This window comes from Sceloporus occidentalis, unplaced genomic scaffold, assembly GCF_023333645.1.
Source record: "Sceloporus occidentalis isolate IW3139 unplaced genomic scaffold, rSceOcc1.0.p SCAF_35, whole genome shotgun sequence".
Lineage (NCBI taxonomy): Eukaryota > Metazoa > Chordata > Lepidosauria > Squamata > Phrynosomatidae > Sceloporus > Sceloporus occidentalis.
The window spans coordinates 9,891,481-9,907,980 of record NW_028317015.1 but is presented as its reverse complement, the minus strand read 5'-3'; the positions used below and the strand labels follow the sequence as shown (position 1 = coordinate 9,907,980).

The following is a 16,500-nucleotide window of genomic DNA, read 5'->3' as shown; positions in this document are numbered from 1 at the left end:
AGATCTGGAAAAGATGTTGACAATATATGTAAGGAATTGGTGGGCAATGAAAAGCCTTATGAAAGGCTTATATATATAAACAGTATATTTGAATGCAATGGATTCAAATATACTGTTTACAGCGGGGTCTAGACATTCTGACATTTCATTTTTAAATATGCATTATCCACCTTGATATTTTTGAGTGTAAGGAGCCTAGAGTATTTGCCACCAGGGCGGATCCTGTATATGTCACCCCTCTCCACCTTAAAATGCAAAGATACCCACAAAAAATTTATATTGGCAAAAAATAGAAATCTGAAAAAATAAATTATGAACTTATTTAATTTATTGATAAGTTTAAATAAATACCATTTACTGAACAGATATGGTACAGCATAACACATCACTATACACTGAGCTAGGCATTGACGGTAGTGCAGCATTACTCTCATCACTATATATTAAGCCAGACATTGACGTGGTAGGCCTCTGCCCCTGAAACAGCCTCATTCATTAATTTACCCATTCAGACTCTCGCACCCCCTTACCGCTCCTGCAGAGCTCCACAGGGATAACCTGCAGGCCCATGTTAGGCTGCCATGGGGCAGCAAAGACATCTGCTCAGCCATCCCCTGGCACACTGGGCATCCCCCAAATGAGTGTCAACCAGGGTGGATCCCCCAGGTATGCTACATAACTATATTTCTTGTGTCAATGGGTACATGGCACTTGGGAGATTATTTAAGTTGTACTGCAGTAGTATGCAACCAGTTCTCTGAAGGTCTGTGCCTAACTTTGTGTTTCTCTGCTGCTTGCATTTAACCTGCTCCATCCTGTTACTCTGTTTGTTGCCTACCTGCTACAAGTAAGCACCTTGCTTCTTTTCTCCTGTTTTGGTTTAGGTGTTATGTTTTTAGTTTAGGGTAAGTCTTAGGACTTGCCTGATGTAAAGTGCTGGCACTTATGATAAACTAAACTTATTATGTGTTTTCATTAGTGTTAGGTCCTATAGCTGGCCTGTGTTATTCTTTCCTGTCTTTGTTTTGTGCTTGCAATGTTTGCCATGCACACCTGTCACCTGGATCCACCTACTCACCTGCACCACTAGACCAAGCCTAAATGTGGACCCTGCAGGCATGGCTTACATTTATCTTTGTCTCTGTACTTGATGCCTCCTACTATGTATCCTTCTACATTCTGGATTCCGTCTCTCGCAACACCAGGTCACTTGTAAGTCAAGTACTCTACTTTTTTCTACTTTAGAGTATGAGCTTGTCCCTGTATGACCTTAACGTTGGGTCAAAATTTTATTTTTTTCCCACCACAATATAGACTATGGCTGCAACAACTAATAGATATAATCGTTAATGAAAATCATTGCCAACGAATTTCTTTATTGATTAGTTGAATCTATTTTATCTATTATAGGATGAGGGGTTTTTCAGAGCAAATACACTCAGATCCAGATACCCTGCAGCGCTGCAGGGGTCCTGGATCATCCTCTCTGACAGCCGTGGGGGGTGTCTGTGCAATGCACGCAAACAACCTCCGCTACTGTCCTCCACTTCCGCCGTGGCTTCTATGATGGAGCACCAGCGTGACCATCCGGTGCTCCACCATAGAAGCCCCGGCGGAAGTATCGGCCAGCACCGCGGAGGTGATCTGCGCGCATTGCGCAACGTTCGCCTGCTGCCAGAGAGGAGGATCTGCCGCAGCGCTGCAGGGAACCTGAATCATTCTCTCTGGCAGCCGGTGGCCGTCTGTGCGATGCGCGCAGACATCCTCTGCTACTGCCAGCACTTCCACTGGGGCTTTTATGATGGAGCACCGGTGTCACATGACCTTCCGGTGCTCAGCCACAGAAGCTCCAGCGAAAGTGCCGGCCAGAAGCAAAGGTTGTCTACGCACAGTGGTGTGGGGGGGGGGGCATATCAAGGGCACAATGGTATAAAAGGGGTTATAAGGCATATTTGGGGGGCACAGTGGCATATTTGGGGGCGGAGGGGCATATCTAGGGGTATAAGGCATATCTGGGGGGCATATCAAGGGCACGGTGGTATATAGGGGGTTATAAGGCATATTTTGGGAGGCACAGTGGCATTAATGGGAAATAAGGCATATCAGGGGGGCAGAGTGGCATATCAGGGGTTTATAAGGCATATCGGGGGGCACAGTGGCATATATTGGGGGCAGATTGGCATATCTGGGGGTATAAGGCATATCGGGGGCAGATTGGCATATCTGAGGGTATAAGGCACATCTGGGGGCAGAGTGGCATATCAGGGGATATAAGGCATATGTGGGGAGGGCGGAGTGGCATATCTGGGGGTATAAGGCATATGTGGGGAGGGCAGAGTGACATATCTGGGGGTATGTGGTATATCTGGGGGTATAAGGCAGTGTGGCAAGCCTGGGCTCAAATGTGCATAACTGGGGTGGCAGGTTTGGAAATAAAAACAATATATGCATTTTTCTCAAAGTTTTTTTTATTCCGCTGTTTGTTTTTAACATCCTGTTTGTTTCTGAAATTATTTTAAATAAATGAAAAATGTACATTTATTTTTTTATCCGATTAATCGAAAAAAAACAGCCAACTAATCGATTATGAAAATTAGATTATTAGAAGCAGCCCTAATACAGACATTTGTTTTTTCTTGGGCTGATGGGATTTGAGTTTCTTTTGTAAGTGTACTAATGAAACACAACCCAGGTGTTTGAGGAAATGCCTTGGGGTTTTAAATTAAAAAAGCCCTCACAATAAGCAATTATTAAATCAAAAGCATTGGGGGGGGTCATTTTGCTGCAATGCAAAGTATGACAATAAATTGTCTTTAATTGGTTTGTCTGCAAATCTGTGCAGCTTTTAAAATCTCCCCAACAATCTAATTTCTGTACTAATAGCACATTTGCACTACTTGTAGAATGGGAAATAAGCTGCCAATACTACAGCCAGGCTGACACTGAGTTTCTGTCTAACACTGTCTAACTGTAATGCCTATCTAACACGGACTGACACTGTGGAATCTAACTCTCATCTGTTTCACCCTACTTCATGCCAGGATTGTCTTGGCTACTTCTATCTATCAATCACTTATTCTGTATCCTCCCACATACAATCCCTTCCCACATTTCCTGCCAAAATAGGTTGTAATGGCAACAAAACAAATGAACAAAATTATAACTAATATTGACAGGTTTCACATTCCCTCTTTGGTTTTGTTGGAGATTCCACCTTTTTTTCGGGAAATTGTATGAATACATGAACTACACAAAATATGTTAAATTTAAAGTTCATATGAATCCAAATGCACAAGAACCGTTAATTTAACAGCTAATGAATCATACAACTGTATGTATGTGAATTGACCCATGGGTATTTTGCAACAATTTTCTGGGTTTTCATTAATTTGCGGTGCCTAACATTGTGCTCACTCGCTGTCTTACACAATCACAAGATCATTGTGTCGTCTTGTGTAAATATAAATGGTACATTGGAAATTTGTGGTCTGGAAAACACAAAAAACAGTAGAAGCATATAAAAATTCTGCCTGTGAGGAAACTCTGGTCCAGGGATGAGGAAGATACTGTTTTACATCATAATATATTTTATGTTTTGTCTAGCTGGTTTGACGGTAAGTAGGCTACTTACAACAAGTTATTATAAAAATAAAGAATGACAGAGTATAATTAAAACAGAGGATCATAACAAGTCAGAAAAAACAAAGCGCAGGGAAATGTTTAAAAGAATAAGAGGGATATGCAATAATATTTTATATGAAGAAATTTAGAAAAATAAAAAAGAAGAAATATGATATATTAAACCATGATGTCATAGCAGTTTATTGAATAACAGATTGGGGTACAATGAGTGTATGCGTTTACACAACCTGGCTAGTGAGGTCTAACCTCCTTCTCTCCACAGATGTTGCTTATGATGGAGCTTGATGATGGGCTAAAAGATGGGCCCAGGACACCCAAAACTCCTTTGGGGAGGATCTGGCACACTGCAATAAAGTGGTAAAGAACATTTACTGGAAACAGAGATACATGCTAGCATGCACTGCCTCTCCCACACACTTTCACATTCATGCTTGCTCACTCACACTCAAACATACACACTTATGCTTACACAGACTTAAACATAGATTCTAACTATATACACTCATCCCTAATCATCTTACTCCCTCACTGTCTCTCACCAACTTACCTCACATGCAGCTCAGTTTTCTTTCTGGGTACCTGCACAGTGCACAAGTAGATTTGCCCCTGAACCTCAACATATTTTGCCAATTTTTACTTAAAAAGCTTCAATGGAAGGTCATTCAATGGTCAATGTACATTTTCAACATAAGGAAAATTGTAAACCATATTTGGGAAAAAACATGAAAAATAATACAGGACAAGGGCCTTATCTATAAAATGCTCAGCGGATTTAAAATGTTTGTATGCTGACAGGCACCTTATTTTTTATGCAAGCAAATTAAAAGCGCATTGCATGAGGTCCTAAGATTAATGTATATGCAAATAAGAGTCCAGAGCTAACATATTTGCATAGTTACCTCCCACTTTAAAGAAGTGGACAAGCAGAGAATTGGAGCAGCACAAACTGACACAGGGCCAAGCCACGTGTAAACCCCGCTGGCTGTACCCTCAACATAAGAAAAGCCCTTGCAAACATCTGTGCTTGTGGTAACGAAAATAACCAATGGGAGGTGGGTCTACATTGGTTTGCGCAAACAATAGCACTCTCCGCTATTTGTGTGAGGAACAAAAGGCTGTACAAAAGAAATTGTCGCAATCTCTCCCTCGGTGTCGGGTGCTCGCGTACGTAGGACCGCTCGCGAGCAGCCGCTACCGGGGGTGACGGGTATCCCTCTCGACGCGGGCCGTCGAGTCCTCGATCGCCGGCGTCGAGGAGTCTTGGTCTCTCCCCCGGTGGCGAGTGCTCGCGGGCGGAGGACCGCTCGCGAGCGCCCGGCTCCGGGGGTTACTGTTGTCTCCAGCGATGCTGACGATCGGGTTTCCGATCGTCGGCATCGAGGTTTGAAGGTGGGATTTGGGGACAGTGATGCCGTCCGGCATCATGATGCCCGATGGAGCACTGATCCCCAGTATACGGTACTTACCCGTTCCCGGTCCAGTGGCGTTCCTCCTGTCTGTATTGATGGGGGCGCGGCTGGATGGGTCCGGAGGCGGAGTTCTGGGAGATTGCCCAGAACTATGATGACGCGGTCCAGGGGGCGGAGCTTGTAAGGGCGCCAAGTTTAAAAACCCAGGAACTGCTTCATTCTGTACCCTGTTGTGGTCTGAGTATCCTGAGCTGCTGCTGCTGTTATTATTGCTTTAGTTTTTGACCCTTGCCTGCCTGACGATTCTTTTGCCTGATGATTCTGTACCTTATCCTGCTTATCCTGGTTACCAGTTTTTTGGCTCGTCTGATTACCCGCTTTGTTACCGACCTGGCTCGCCTGATTACCCGCTCTGTTACCGACCTGGCTCGTCTGATTACCTGCTCTGTTACCGACCCGGCCATCCTGTGCACGTTACCGGAATTAACCCCGGCTCAGCTCCTATTGCCTACCGGCTCCGGCTGCCGGGGCTTCTGCACCTTGCACACCAACTCGGCCCTTAATTTATCCACCTGCATCAGGCCTCCTCACTGTTGGAATCATCCAAGCCTTCACTCCCTGTCTCTAAGGGTCTCCCTTGGTGAGGGGTTTCGGAGCAGAAGAACTTCTGCGGTGAGTGCCTTGGTGTTCGTGGTCGCGACAGAAATATTATTTTTTTACATTGAAACAACTCTGATTGTCCACTAACTTATTTAGTGCACCCACACACTATATATTGGGGGTTTTTTCAGCAAAGTAGGGCTTTCTTTTGAAAAAATAATTATATATCAACAATCATTTAGTATGAAAAATGAGGGAAAAAAAGGAAAAATGTTCAGTTTCACCAAACTATACATTATCAGTGCAAATGGGGAAAAAACACCAAAAGTGTATTTAAGTATTTGTCCTGTTTTTGAAAACACCACATATGCCTGGTATTTTAATTTATTTGGGCACTTACAGGGTTAAATATGAATGACGCACATCGCTGTTTCTAAACAAGATCTTTTAAAAGATGTGGTATGCTTGGAGTTACACTGCAAAAGCCACCAGAAAAAGAAAAACTGCTAAACAAAAGTATATATTTTTTGAAAGGTGACATCCCAAAGTATTTTACTAGGGGCAAATTAACACTTTTGATTTAACAATTTTAGCGCCAGTCTGTCCTAAACATTGCAGTAAAGTTAAATTTTTTTCATTTTTAACAAACCCATTTTATCCAAACACAGTATTTCAGTAAATGGTTTTCCCTTGGTACATGAAATTACTAAAACAACGTGTGATTTGTATTCAGAAACACCCCCTGAGTACAGGAATGCCCTATATGCACGGATAGGTCATGTCTTTGACACTGCGTGTTCAAAATTGGAGCATGCGCATTACAGTTTTCAAACATGGAATTTTGACAGATCAGTTTGTTGGGTCCATGTCTCATTTGAGACATGGTAGATGTCCCATATTTCATTGTAACCCCCTAAAACTATATATTTCCAAAAACTAGACATCTCAGTGAATCTAGTTAGGGGCATATTGGCCTTTAGCTGATTCCACACCAGCGTTTTCCAAAATGATTTTAACAAAAAAGAAAACATTTTTCAGATCCACTTTTGGGTTTCACCGTGTTTATTTGAAAGAACAAAAAAGGTCTTGATTTGTGTTTAGTAACACCCCTGAGCACAGCAATACCCCATATACATGAATAAGTCATATTTCTCAGACATTGCATAGTCAAAACTGGAACATGTGCATTTCAGTTTTCAAACTTCTGTATAGCTATCAGATCATTTGTAAGTGACAAGTTTAGGCCACTGACGTTGATCCTGGCAGATGTTAACGTCGCACTATCGCTCATGCAGCAGGGGAGTGCTGTGGCAGGTTCCCACACTCGTGTGGGGACCCCAGCAACACACAGCCCCCTTCCTTCGTATTGAGCCTGCAGAATTGCTCCCGTGGATCACAGAACCGATGAGCCAACTTGGGGTACGTCACCGGATGCAAAGGGGTTAATAGTGTCTGGACCCTTGTCTGGTAACTGATATTTGCACTAGCACACACTTGCATACTTACACATACACACTAAGATTTAAATGAAAAATGTCATTATAAATGCTTTTGGTTATTACAGGGGAATCGCTACACTGAATAGATAGATTTTTCTGTACCATTCATTAAGTTATATTAATAATTCTAAGCCACTAAACAAAATACTATAAAAGAGTAAAACTATTGTATTGAGAAACAGAGTGAGTACTTACTAGTTTCTGCAGTCTCGTATTCACTATCTCTTAAGAGCTCAAAAATGTCCACTTCCAACTTGGCTTTCCCCTGCCGTTCTGGTGCCTGGTTTATTCTGTCTTTAGCCAATGTTATGGAAAGTCTTTCTCCTCTGCTGCATTCCATAGGGTCATCCAAAATTGCAGCTGTTAAAACAATGCAAAAAAAAAATCTATCATTAGTAGTCCCCATTGCCCGCATATGTGAAATAAGGCAACTCAAAGAGGAACTCACAGAACCCTTCCAACGTTTTTAATAAATAGCATGTAAGAAGGCCGCATATTACTGAGTATTGAAATATATACATTTACATAGGGTGCTGAATAATGTATACATAAAAAAGTGAAAAGGCAATATGAAAAATTATACTGGGTTATGTTTCCATCCAGCAACTTTGCCGTATAGTCTGTTGTAGTAGCTATAAAAGTGGTCACAGTGAAATTGTGTTTCTGGACCAAAATATCAAGCTCTACGTACTGTATATTTTATTTGATCTAAATTACTGGGAGTGTTTAGTATATGCTTGTCTGTCCATGTTTTGTGTGTCATTTTTAAAGGGTCTAAAGAAAGGATTCTACTGTTATGTCAGAAAGGCAGCTTCAGGCTCATACTGATAAACCTAATTATATAATTCACTTAGACTAACACCTCTTTAAATGAGGTTTAAAATACTTCAATCCTTTTGTTAATTGCTTCACACAAAATACTGGATTAATCCCTCCACACATTTTTTTAAATTGTCTTCCCCCTCCTTCATCAAAAACTCTTTAGCCATGGTTAGAAACTCAAATTAACAAGATTATTATCCACTTCAGTTTCATTCCATGGCAGTTCCTTCTTTGTTTTTTTAAGCTATAATTTTGGATATTAGATATAATTTTCTTTTTCCTGTTATCATTCTTTAAGGAAGATCTGTATATCTCATTTTTGACATAAATAATTGAATTTAGTAAAACTGCCTATAGCTTGTAATTTTTATACACAATCAGTGTAAATGTTTTGGAGATATTTAGTTTAAAAGTTCACCTAATGGAAGGTCAGATTGGTGGCAGCTTGTAGTAGAGCCATCATCATCTAATTACAAATTACATTTAACTTTCCAACAATCAGCATCTTAATAAGGATAGGAGGTGTAAATGAAGAATGTAGGTCCCTAGAAAAGGAAGACATATTGAGGTTGAAATACTAAAAAAAGCACAGCAAGCAATTCAATGACCTGACTATACTGCATACAATGATTGTACATTTACAATACAATCTCACAGAAAACTCTACATTCAAGCTATAGAAAAGCCTACCCTCCAAGCTATTCAATGAGGTACGCAGTTTGTATGATCACTAAAATGGATACATTATTGCATATACATTTGAGACTAAATGTCTGAAATATATATATGCATTTCATATATATACATTTCAATATATAGATTTTAGACTAAAATCTTTTGTCTAACCTCCTAACTAAAAGTCTAACTAAAGTCAAAGTAGGCAACATACAAGAGAAACACATTGCATTTGCACAGTCAAGAAAAATGAAATCGCAGCAAGCATTTTGACTCCCTGTTTCATGTTATGTGCACAATAGACATGTTTCCAATCTAATCTGGGAACCCAGCCAACCCATACTACAATGGTGTACTTTCTAATTAATGTCAATTGAAGAATATAATGGATGCTGGATCCAGATGTTAGGAAAATTATTAGGACTGCATTTTTACATTGACTGGCAGGGGCTAGATTGTATTATTTTGTGTGCTTTTGTCATCTTTTACATTTGCATGTGTATTAATAATGACTCACTGTCTAGTCTACATTTATGTGTTATTTCCATAATTCCTTTACTGATGTTTATTTACTATTGTTGTCTATGTCATTAGATTAATTGCCAACGTTGCCTGTATAATCCCTTCCCATTTTGTTATTTGTAAGTTATTCTTGTTTCTTGTTGGATGGCAATTCCATTTCCCTTGTTTTTCCTTTTAAAGTGGCTATATAATTGCGCCTACTCCCAATAAAGTGTGTTTGCTTGTTTCCTGACTGGTGGTACAATTCTTTTGAGAGACTTTTTCCCAAGAGGAGCACTTTTAGTTTGAGAATGTGTGCCGCTACCCATCTTGTAGCTGGCTTACGCTACAAGGAAGGCAGCAATGGTGTTGTCCTGGCAGATCCCTTGGTTTCGGTTACAAAGTCTACTACTCACAGAACTTCAGAGTTGTTTTGTATATTTCCTTTGATCTCATTCTCAGTCTCCCTGGTAAAAAGCTCCACCTAGTAAATAGCCACATTCAAGCCTAATAACCTCAATAAGACGAGCCAGGCACGACACAAAGACCCGACCTGCTCTCAGGGGCCCAAAACACACATTTTATCAATAAAAGATATAGGAACCTTAAATATCGATCCCTCTGTAGGGTAAAAACAATGTATTATTTTTGGCGCTTAATACACACTTTTAGTACCATATGTTGCACTTGATTTCTTGCTCTGTTTTGTTAAAAATATTTGTATATATCCCTGGGGTGGAAAGGGAGTGGGGCGTGCCAGGCCCCTATTCCCCTGACCCGGAAGATTTGGGTGTTGACCAGGACAAACAGAGAAGTGGCACTTCTCCTGGAGTTCCCAGAAATGTTTATGACCCTCAACTAAAATTGCGCATTAGTTCAGAGCTGAAAGCAACGTCGGGGCGGTCCTGGCCGCGTCCCGCAAGGGTAGCCGGAGTGAAGAAGTTCTCAGGTATGAACAGCTGATGTATTGTTCGAAGGTTTAATTAGTTCTTTGGGTCTGACCATTGGTTTGCAGATGAAAGGCAGTGGTTAAACAGCAGGGATTCCTTAGTGGGGATGAAATGTGTCATCTTAGAAAGCCTATCAACTACCACCACCAGAACCCACTACAACCAGCGGGACCAGCCACTGACATCTGTGGGCAGTCCCGCATGGGAAGGCTTCGGGTAGCCGGAGCTCAGAGGAAAGGTATGGTCTGAGACTAGGTGATGTCAAGAATCAGTGAGAACAGAGGTGAGTGGACCAAATTAAATACCACAGTTTCATGATGCTGTGGGACCAATCTTTACCGGGAAAGGAATGGTCTCAGTATTAAGACCAGAGAAGACAAGATAACTATAAAGGTCTGGATTTTGGACAACTGGTACAGAGAGGATGGACAGATGAAACATCAGCTGAAAGAGAAGTAGACTTAAGGTTCCGCTTCAAAGACATAAAAAGTGCTAAAGTGGCTGGTGTTGATAATAGGCATTTTAGAGGGTAAACCTGAAGCAGAAAACGTGTTATCTTTACATGAGGATGAACAGGACAGGAACGTAAATAATGTCCAGATTTCCCATAAAAAAACTACTTCCCCTTCTGGAAGTATCAGGAATAAATTCTATCCTCTCTCGATTATCAGAATACATAGATATTTTTTTGCAACCATGTGTAAATTAAACTAAATTATATTTAAAAGACATCACTCACGTTTTAAATGAACTACAAAATATCAAGTGGCAAGAGAAATTATTTTTGGTGTCTTGTTATGTGAAATCATTATACACCCTAATCAGACATGATATAGGATGCCAAGCAGCTAGATTATTTTTGGAAAGTAAAAATGTCCTTTCCATTCAACTGATAAACTTTATCATTGAAGGTATTATGATGATATTAGAAAAAAATTTCAAGATCTTTTTTATTTACAGAAAAAAGAAACAGCAATGGGCACAACATTTGCTCCCAGTTACACCAATTTATTTATGGCTTATCTTGAGCATCTATTTATTTTTAATGACGGTAACTGGGAAAGGAATCTTATACTATATAAACGCTATATTGACGATGCCCTTCTTGTATGGAGTGGTACCGAGGAGGAACTACTTTTTTTCTGAAACATATTAATGCAAACATATGGGGACTGGAATTTACTTCAGAGATTAGCAAGAGTCAAATTAACTTTTTAGATTTAAAAGTATAAATTTGTGAGAATAAAATAGAAACATGTATATTTTTTAAAAAGGTGGACACAAACAGCTGTCACGACCGAGGCACGGGCTGTGGAGGCAAAAAGGCACTATCACAGGCAAGGGTGTAGTGCCAAATGAGGGTTTAAATATCCCTCCAAGAATACAGATCCTCCTACCCTCCTAATTAGGGGGAGGAGGAAAAATGATAAATGTCACTTTAAGGAGTGACATGAATATTCATGAGTTTAGCCGTTCGCACATGCCTTGATCTCGGCGGAGACGCGCGTTTTGAAGGAAGACGGACCTGGCGGCAGCTCACCGCAACGGAACGAGCAGGGAGCCAAACGCGCGGACTGCGTTTCGGCGTCCCTGCTCGCGGCGACGCAGACACAACGGAGGAGGTAACAACAGCTTTATTGAAACATCTAGCTGCCATTTTCAACCTTGGATTCAAAATATATAGATACCCTAGATACACAGATGGCAAGGATATGATTCTAAAAAAAATTTTATTATTATAACAGAAGTTAAACTAACAGATAGGGAAAAAACTTATGAAGTCAAAAGTAAAAGAAGAAAGAGCTATAAAAAATGAGCTTCCCATGATCGTCGTTAATGCAAATTATAAACAAGTACGTAGGATCTTACAAACTCATTGGCCGATACTCTTGAAAGACAAAGAATTAAATAAAATACTCACTCCCTCTCCTAGGATAGTTTTTAGAGGAGCACCAAATTTAAGAAAAACGTTAGTGAAGAGCTATATAAAAGAAACATTTTTTAAATGATGTAAAAGGTTTTATTCGCTGTGGGAAATGTGTTCAATTGCTCAATTTTTATAAAGTTTCTAGTTATATATATATATATATATATACATATATATATACATATATATATATATGACTATACTGTATAAGTTATGCCTTCCAAAATATACTCTAATTGAAGAGGCTTTAATATGGTATCTCTCCCTAAAATAGATATAACTGCCTCACAACCAAGATTATGTTCAATTGTTGTGTATTAAGAACTTACATTACTTGTTACAAGAATACAGCAATATGTAATATCTCTAATAGGTTGCAACATATCTGTTTTATCTGAGATATGAAGGTTGTGCATTGACAAACAGTTGGAATAATATATCTATATATTCAAATACTCTCGCCGTAATAGAGAGAATTGTGTGGAACATTTTTATGTATTTTTGGCAGAAAATATTATACCAGAGTGTACGGATGGTTAATGTTAAAATAATTATATTCTGTATTAGATAACATTCCTGTTAGTTTGTCCTTGTCTATATATTTTACAATTTTCTTTTTATACTCCAAAATGGGGTCTTCGGTAAGGACATTGCTCAAGGTTATCGCACGAAAAATTATCTGCTTTCTCAAAATAATATTGTCTTAATATACTGACAGCACCCATCTTTTTCTGCTGATTTCACAATTATACCTTTTTATTACCTTTATAAATCTTTTAGGGCCTTTTATCAGAGGAGGACTGTCAGCCTAAGGCCTGGGGGGCAAGTCTAGTCAAGTGACCCATTGCACCAACGCCCACATGCATGCCCATCTTTTCCTGATTCTCTAACGCATATTGACGTACTCTGGATCTAGATCTTAGTTTTGTAGTCAGACCTCTATTTGAGGTCTGATTATAAGACAACCGTGAATATAAGACGAGGCATATTTTTCAGAGCATTTAGGACATTGAAACTCCACTTCTAAACTCAAGATTCTACATTTAGATGTAAGCAGACATCTATGGTTTTGCTTATCAGGACATAATAACAATGAAATGTTCCTTAGCAGGTCTACAAATTAGGTAAATACAACCTAGGTAAATACAAAATGGAAAAGCCATGCATGAAAAACCAAGTACACCTTATTCAATAGCTTGTAGAACCACCTTTAGCAGCAATAACTTAAAGTAATTGTTTTCTGTATGACTGGAGTCTGGGTCATTGCAACACCTTATTTTCTTTTTCAGCCATTTTGTTGTAGATTTGCTGGTGTGTTCAGGATCATTGTCCTGTTACATGACCCAATATCTGCCAAGCTATAACTGTCAGACAGACAACCTCACATTTTACTCTTTGGATTCTTTAGAATTCTTTGGTATACAGAGAAGTTTCTGGTCAAATGGGTGCAAGGTTCCCAGGTTCTGTGGCTGTAAAACAAGCCCAAATCATCATTGGTATGAGGTGTTTGTGCTGGCATTCTATGCATTACAGCCAAACATCTCCACTTTGGTCTCCTCTATCCAAAGGACTTTGTTCCAGAAGTCTTATGGTTTCTTCAGATGCACCTTTGCAAACCTAAGCCGTGCTGCCATGTTCTTTTTAGAGAGAAGAGGCTTTCTCCTGGCAACCCTTCCAAAGAAACCACGCTTGTTCAGTTTTTTTTCTAATTGCACTGTCATGACCTTTTATTTAACATGCTAACGGAGGCCAGTAGAGTCTGGGACGCAATTCTTGGGTCTTTTGCAATTTCTCTGAGCATTGCATGATCTGACCTTGGGGTTAATTTGCTGGGACGTCCACACCAGGGAAGACTGGCAACTGTCCTGAATGTTTTTCACTTTTCAGTAATCATTCTCACTGTAGAATGATGGACTTTACATTGTTAGGGAATGGCCTTATAACCCTTCCCAGATTGATGGGCAGCAACAATTGCTTTTCTAAGATCATTGTTGATGTCTTTCCTCCTTGGCATTGTGTTAAAATACACCTAAATGCTCCAGACCAGCAAACTGCTAAAGCTTTGGCTTTATATAGGTGGTCACACATGCTGATGATAAATTAATGAAGAGCATTTCATTAGCAGCAGCTGTCTGCTACTTAGCATCTAAATTCCTATGGAAGTAGTAAAGATGCACTTAGTTTTTCACATATGGCTTCTCCATTTTGGCTTTATTTTCGTTACATAAATCATGACACTGTGTGATATGTTATATGTTGCTGTTCACCTGCTTATATATTTACATTATTGTTAGAGCTGCTAAGGAACAGATGATGATTTTGTCCTGATATGTAAAACAATTTAAAGAGGATGTATTTTCTTTTTCACACAACTATAGATCAATATTCATAAAGGAAAACTATTCCTTTTTCATTTTTGAAGTGTGCGCAGCACTTGGCTCTGGTCATCATTATTTGAATTTCTATTTTAACACTGTGTGGGATGTGTTATATTGTTTGCAGCACTTTTTAAGTGAAAATTCCTGGTTTAAGTATTTAGCAACATGAGGTAAATAGCTTTGCGATTATTTACATCATTTTTAAAAAGTCTAAACTATTTCTGCATTAAAAAGAAGCCTCTTTAAACAATTCTAATAGTTTCATGGGATTCATACAAAGTAAGCAGTATTGATGTGTGAAATAAATGAGAACAATTTGTCACTGTTAAAACAATTACATATGACACTTACATTAATTGTAAAACATCATATTTATGATTCAACCCACTGAACCACAATATATCAAATGTGTTAATCTACCACACATCTTTTCCTTGTAAAAATTACATTCTACTTCCATCCCCTCTTATCCTTGGTAGAAAATCAGTGACCTAGAATGTTTGCCTAATTAGGTTTTATATATGTCTTTGTTGAAATGTGAAATATGTGAGTAGCAGAATGTATTTATCTTCTTAATAATGTTAGCTTGATATAAAAATTTGACTGTATCTGTTGCATGAACAATGTCAAAAAGGTCCATTCACTAAGAAGTCAAGTAGTTATTCGAGTTAATTTAGGTTTCATGCCCTAGCGTGCTAACTCTCACAAAACAACCCATATATAATAATGTAAAGTATACTTTTGTGAGTTTCAGTTGAAGGCACGCAAGTTCATTGAAAACGTGGGTCTCTTTGCTTCAAACTTCTCACAATATAATTAATAAGAAAAACATAAGTATTTCAAAGAAACTGAGTCCCAAGGACTCCCTGTTAACCGAGGGGAGCATTGTCCCCTCTTCTTCCTCACTGTACACAGTAGGGTGAAAAATAATAAGAAAGACTGAGGCCCAATTATATTTCCTCTGGAAGCTTAGATCGTTGCTCTGAAGAGGCATATTAAAATACTGACAATCTTGAGAAGAGTTTCTTGCCCATTTAAGTGAGCATGTTTGTAAAGCAGACTCAGATGCGGGATTGTTGAAAAAAACTGTTCTCCCTAACAGCCGGGAGAGCAGCTCATCTGGTGTACAGGGGATCCAGAAAAAAATGGAAGACCAGGCAGGTTATATTAATCCCTGCTAAAAAAAATGAAGAAAAAACAAATACGAATATTCGCCCGAAAAGACCACGGGAATGGGTGAATATTCGTGGAATATGAAGGTTTTTTTTCACGAGGACGAACAAGAAGGCTTTGCCAGCGCCCAAGTCTAATAAGTGTAAAATAATGCACTTAGGGTTTAAAAACGCAAGGGCAGAGAATAGAATATTTGATACTTTCCTAATCTCAACATCCAAGGAAAGGGATTTAGGAGTTATTTCAGGGGACTTAATGGTAGGTAGGCAATGCAATATAGCAGCAGGAAATGCTAGCAGAATACTTGATTGTACAGGCAGAGGAATTATATGGGACTTTATACTCATTCAGCGTGAACCGTGTACCAATATTGATCAGGAGTGTTATATTATTATATGTTTTACTATATATTTTTTGGTATTTTTTTCTGTCTATTATTTTTGTGGTAATCAAGCAACTGAGTCTAGCCACAAGGGCCCTGTGGTTTTTCAGACTGACAGTTGTGATTTTATTAAAAGTGGTTTTTATACTGTCACATATATTTCTAGATTTTTCTTATTTCCCTAAACTGCTATTTCCAAATGTCATTGTGGTTTACTGAGGACTGATGCAATTGTTTTAGTATTTTTCCATAGGCAGAGGAATTAGCAATAGAAGGAGGGAGTTGTTCATGCTGTTGTACAGAGCATTGGTGAGACCTCATTTGGAGTTTTGTGTACGGTACTGGAGGGTATATAGATACTTCAGAGAAGGGCTACTAAACTGGTTCGTGGGTTGCAGCATACAATTTACCAGGAAAGGTTATAGGATCTTAACATATATAGCCTGGAAGACATGACAAGGAGGATACTTGAAGGGAATCAACACAATAAAGGAAATACTACCACAGCAACAGGACATAGTATTAAGCTAGAGGGGCAAACG

General features: G+C 39.2%; 1 protein-coding gene across 1 annotated transcript in view; it reads right to left on the bottom strand.

Annotated features, from left to right (window-relative positions):
- The window catches only part of LOC149298082 (glutamate receptor ionotropic, kainate 4-like), a 168,076-nt gene that overhangs the window by 126,437 nt on the left and 25,139 nt on the right, over window positions 1–16,500 (bottom strand). The window contains exons 2-3 of the mRNA XM_089487973.1: window positions 7,346–7,510; window positions 3,889–3,986 (exon numbers count right to left, since the gene is read on the bottom strand). Of these exons, the coding sequence (XP_089344099.1) occupies window positions 3,889–3,986; window positions 7,346–7,510 (263 nt within the window). The remainder of the gene's footprint in view (window positions 1–3,888; window positions 3,987–7,345; window positions 7,511–16,500) is intronic.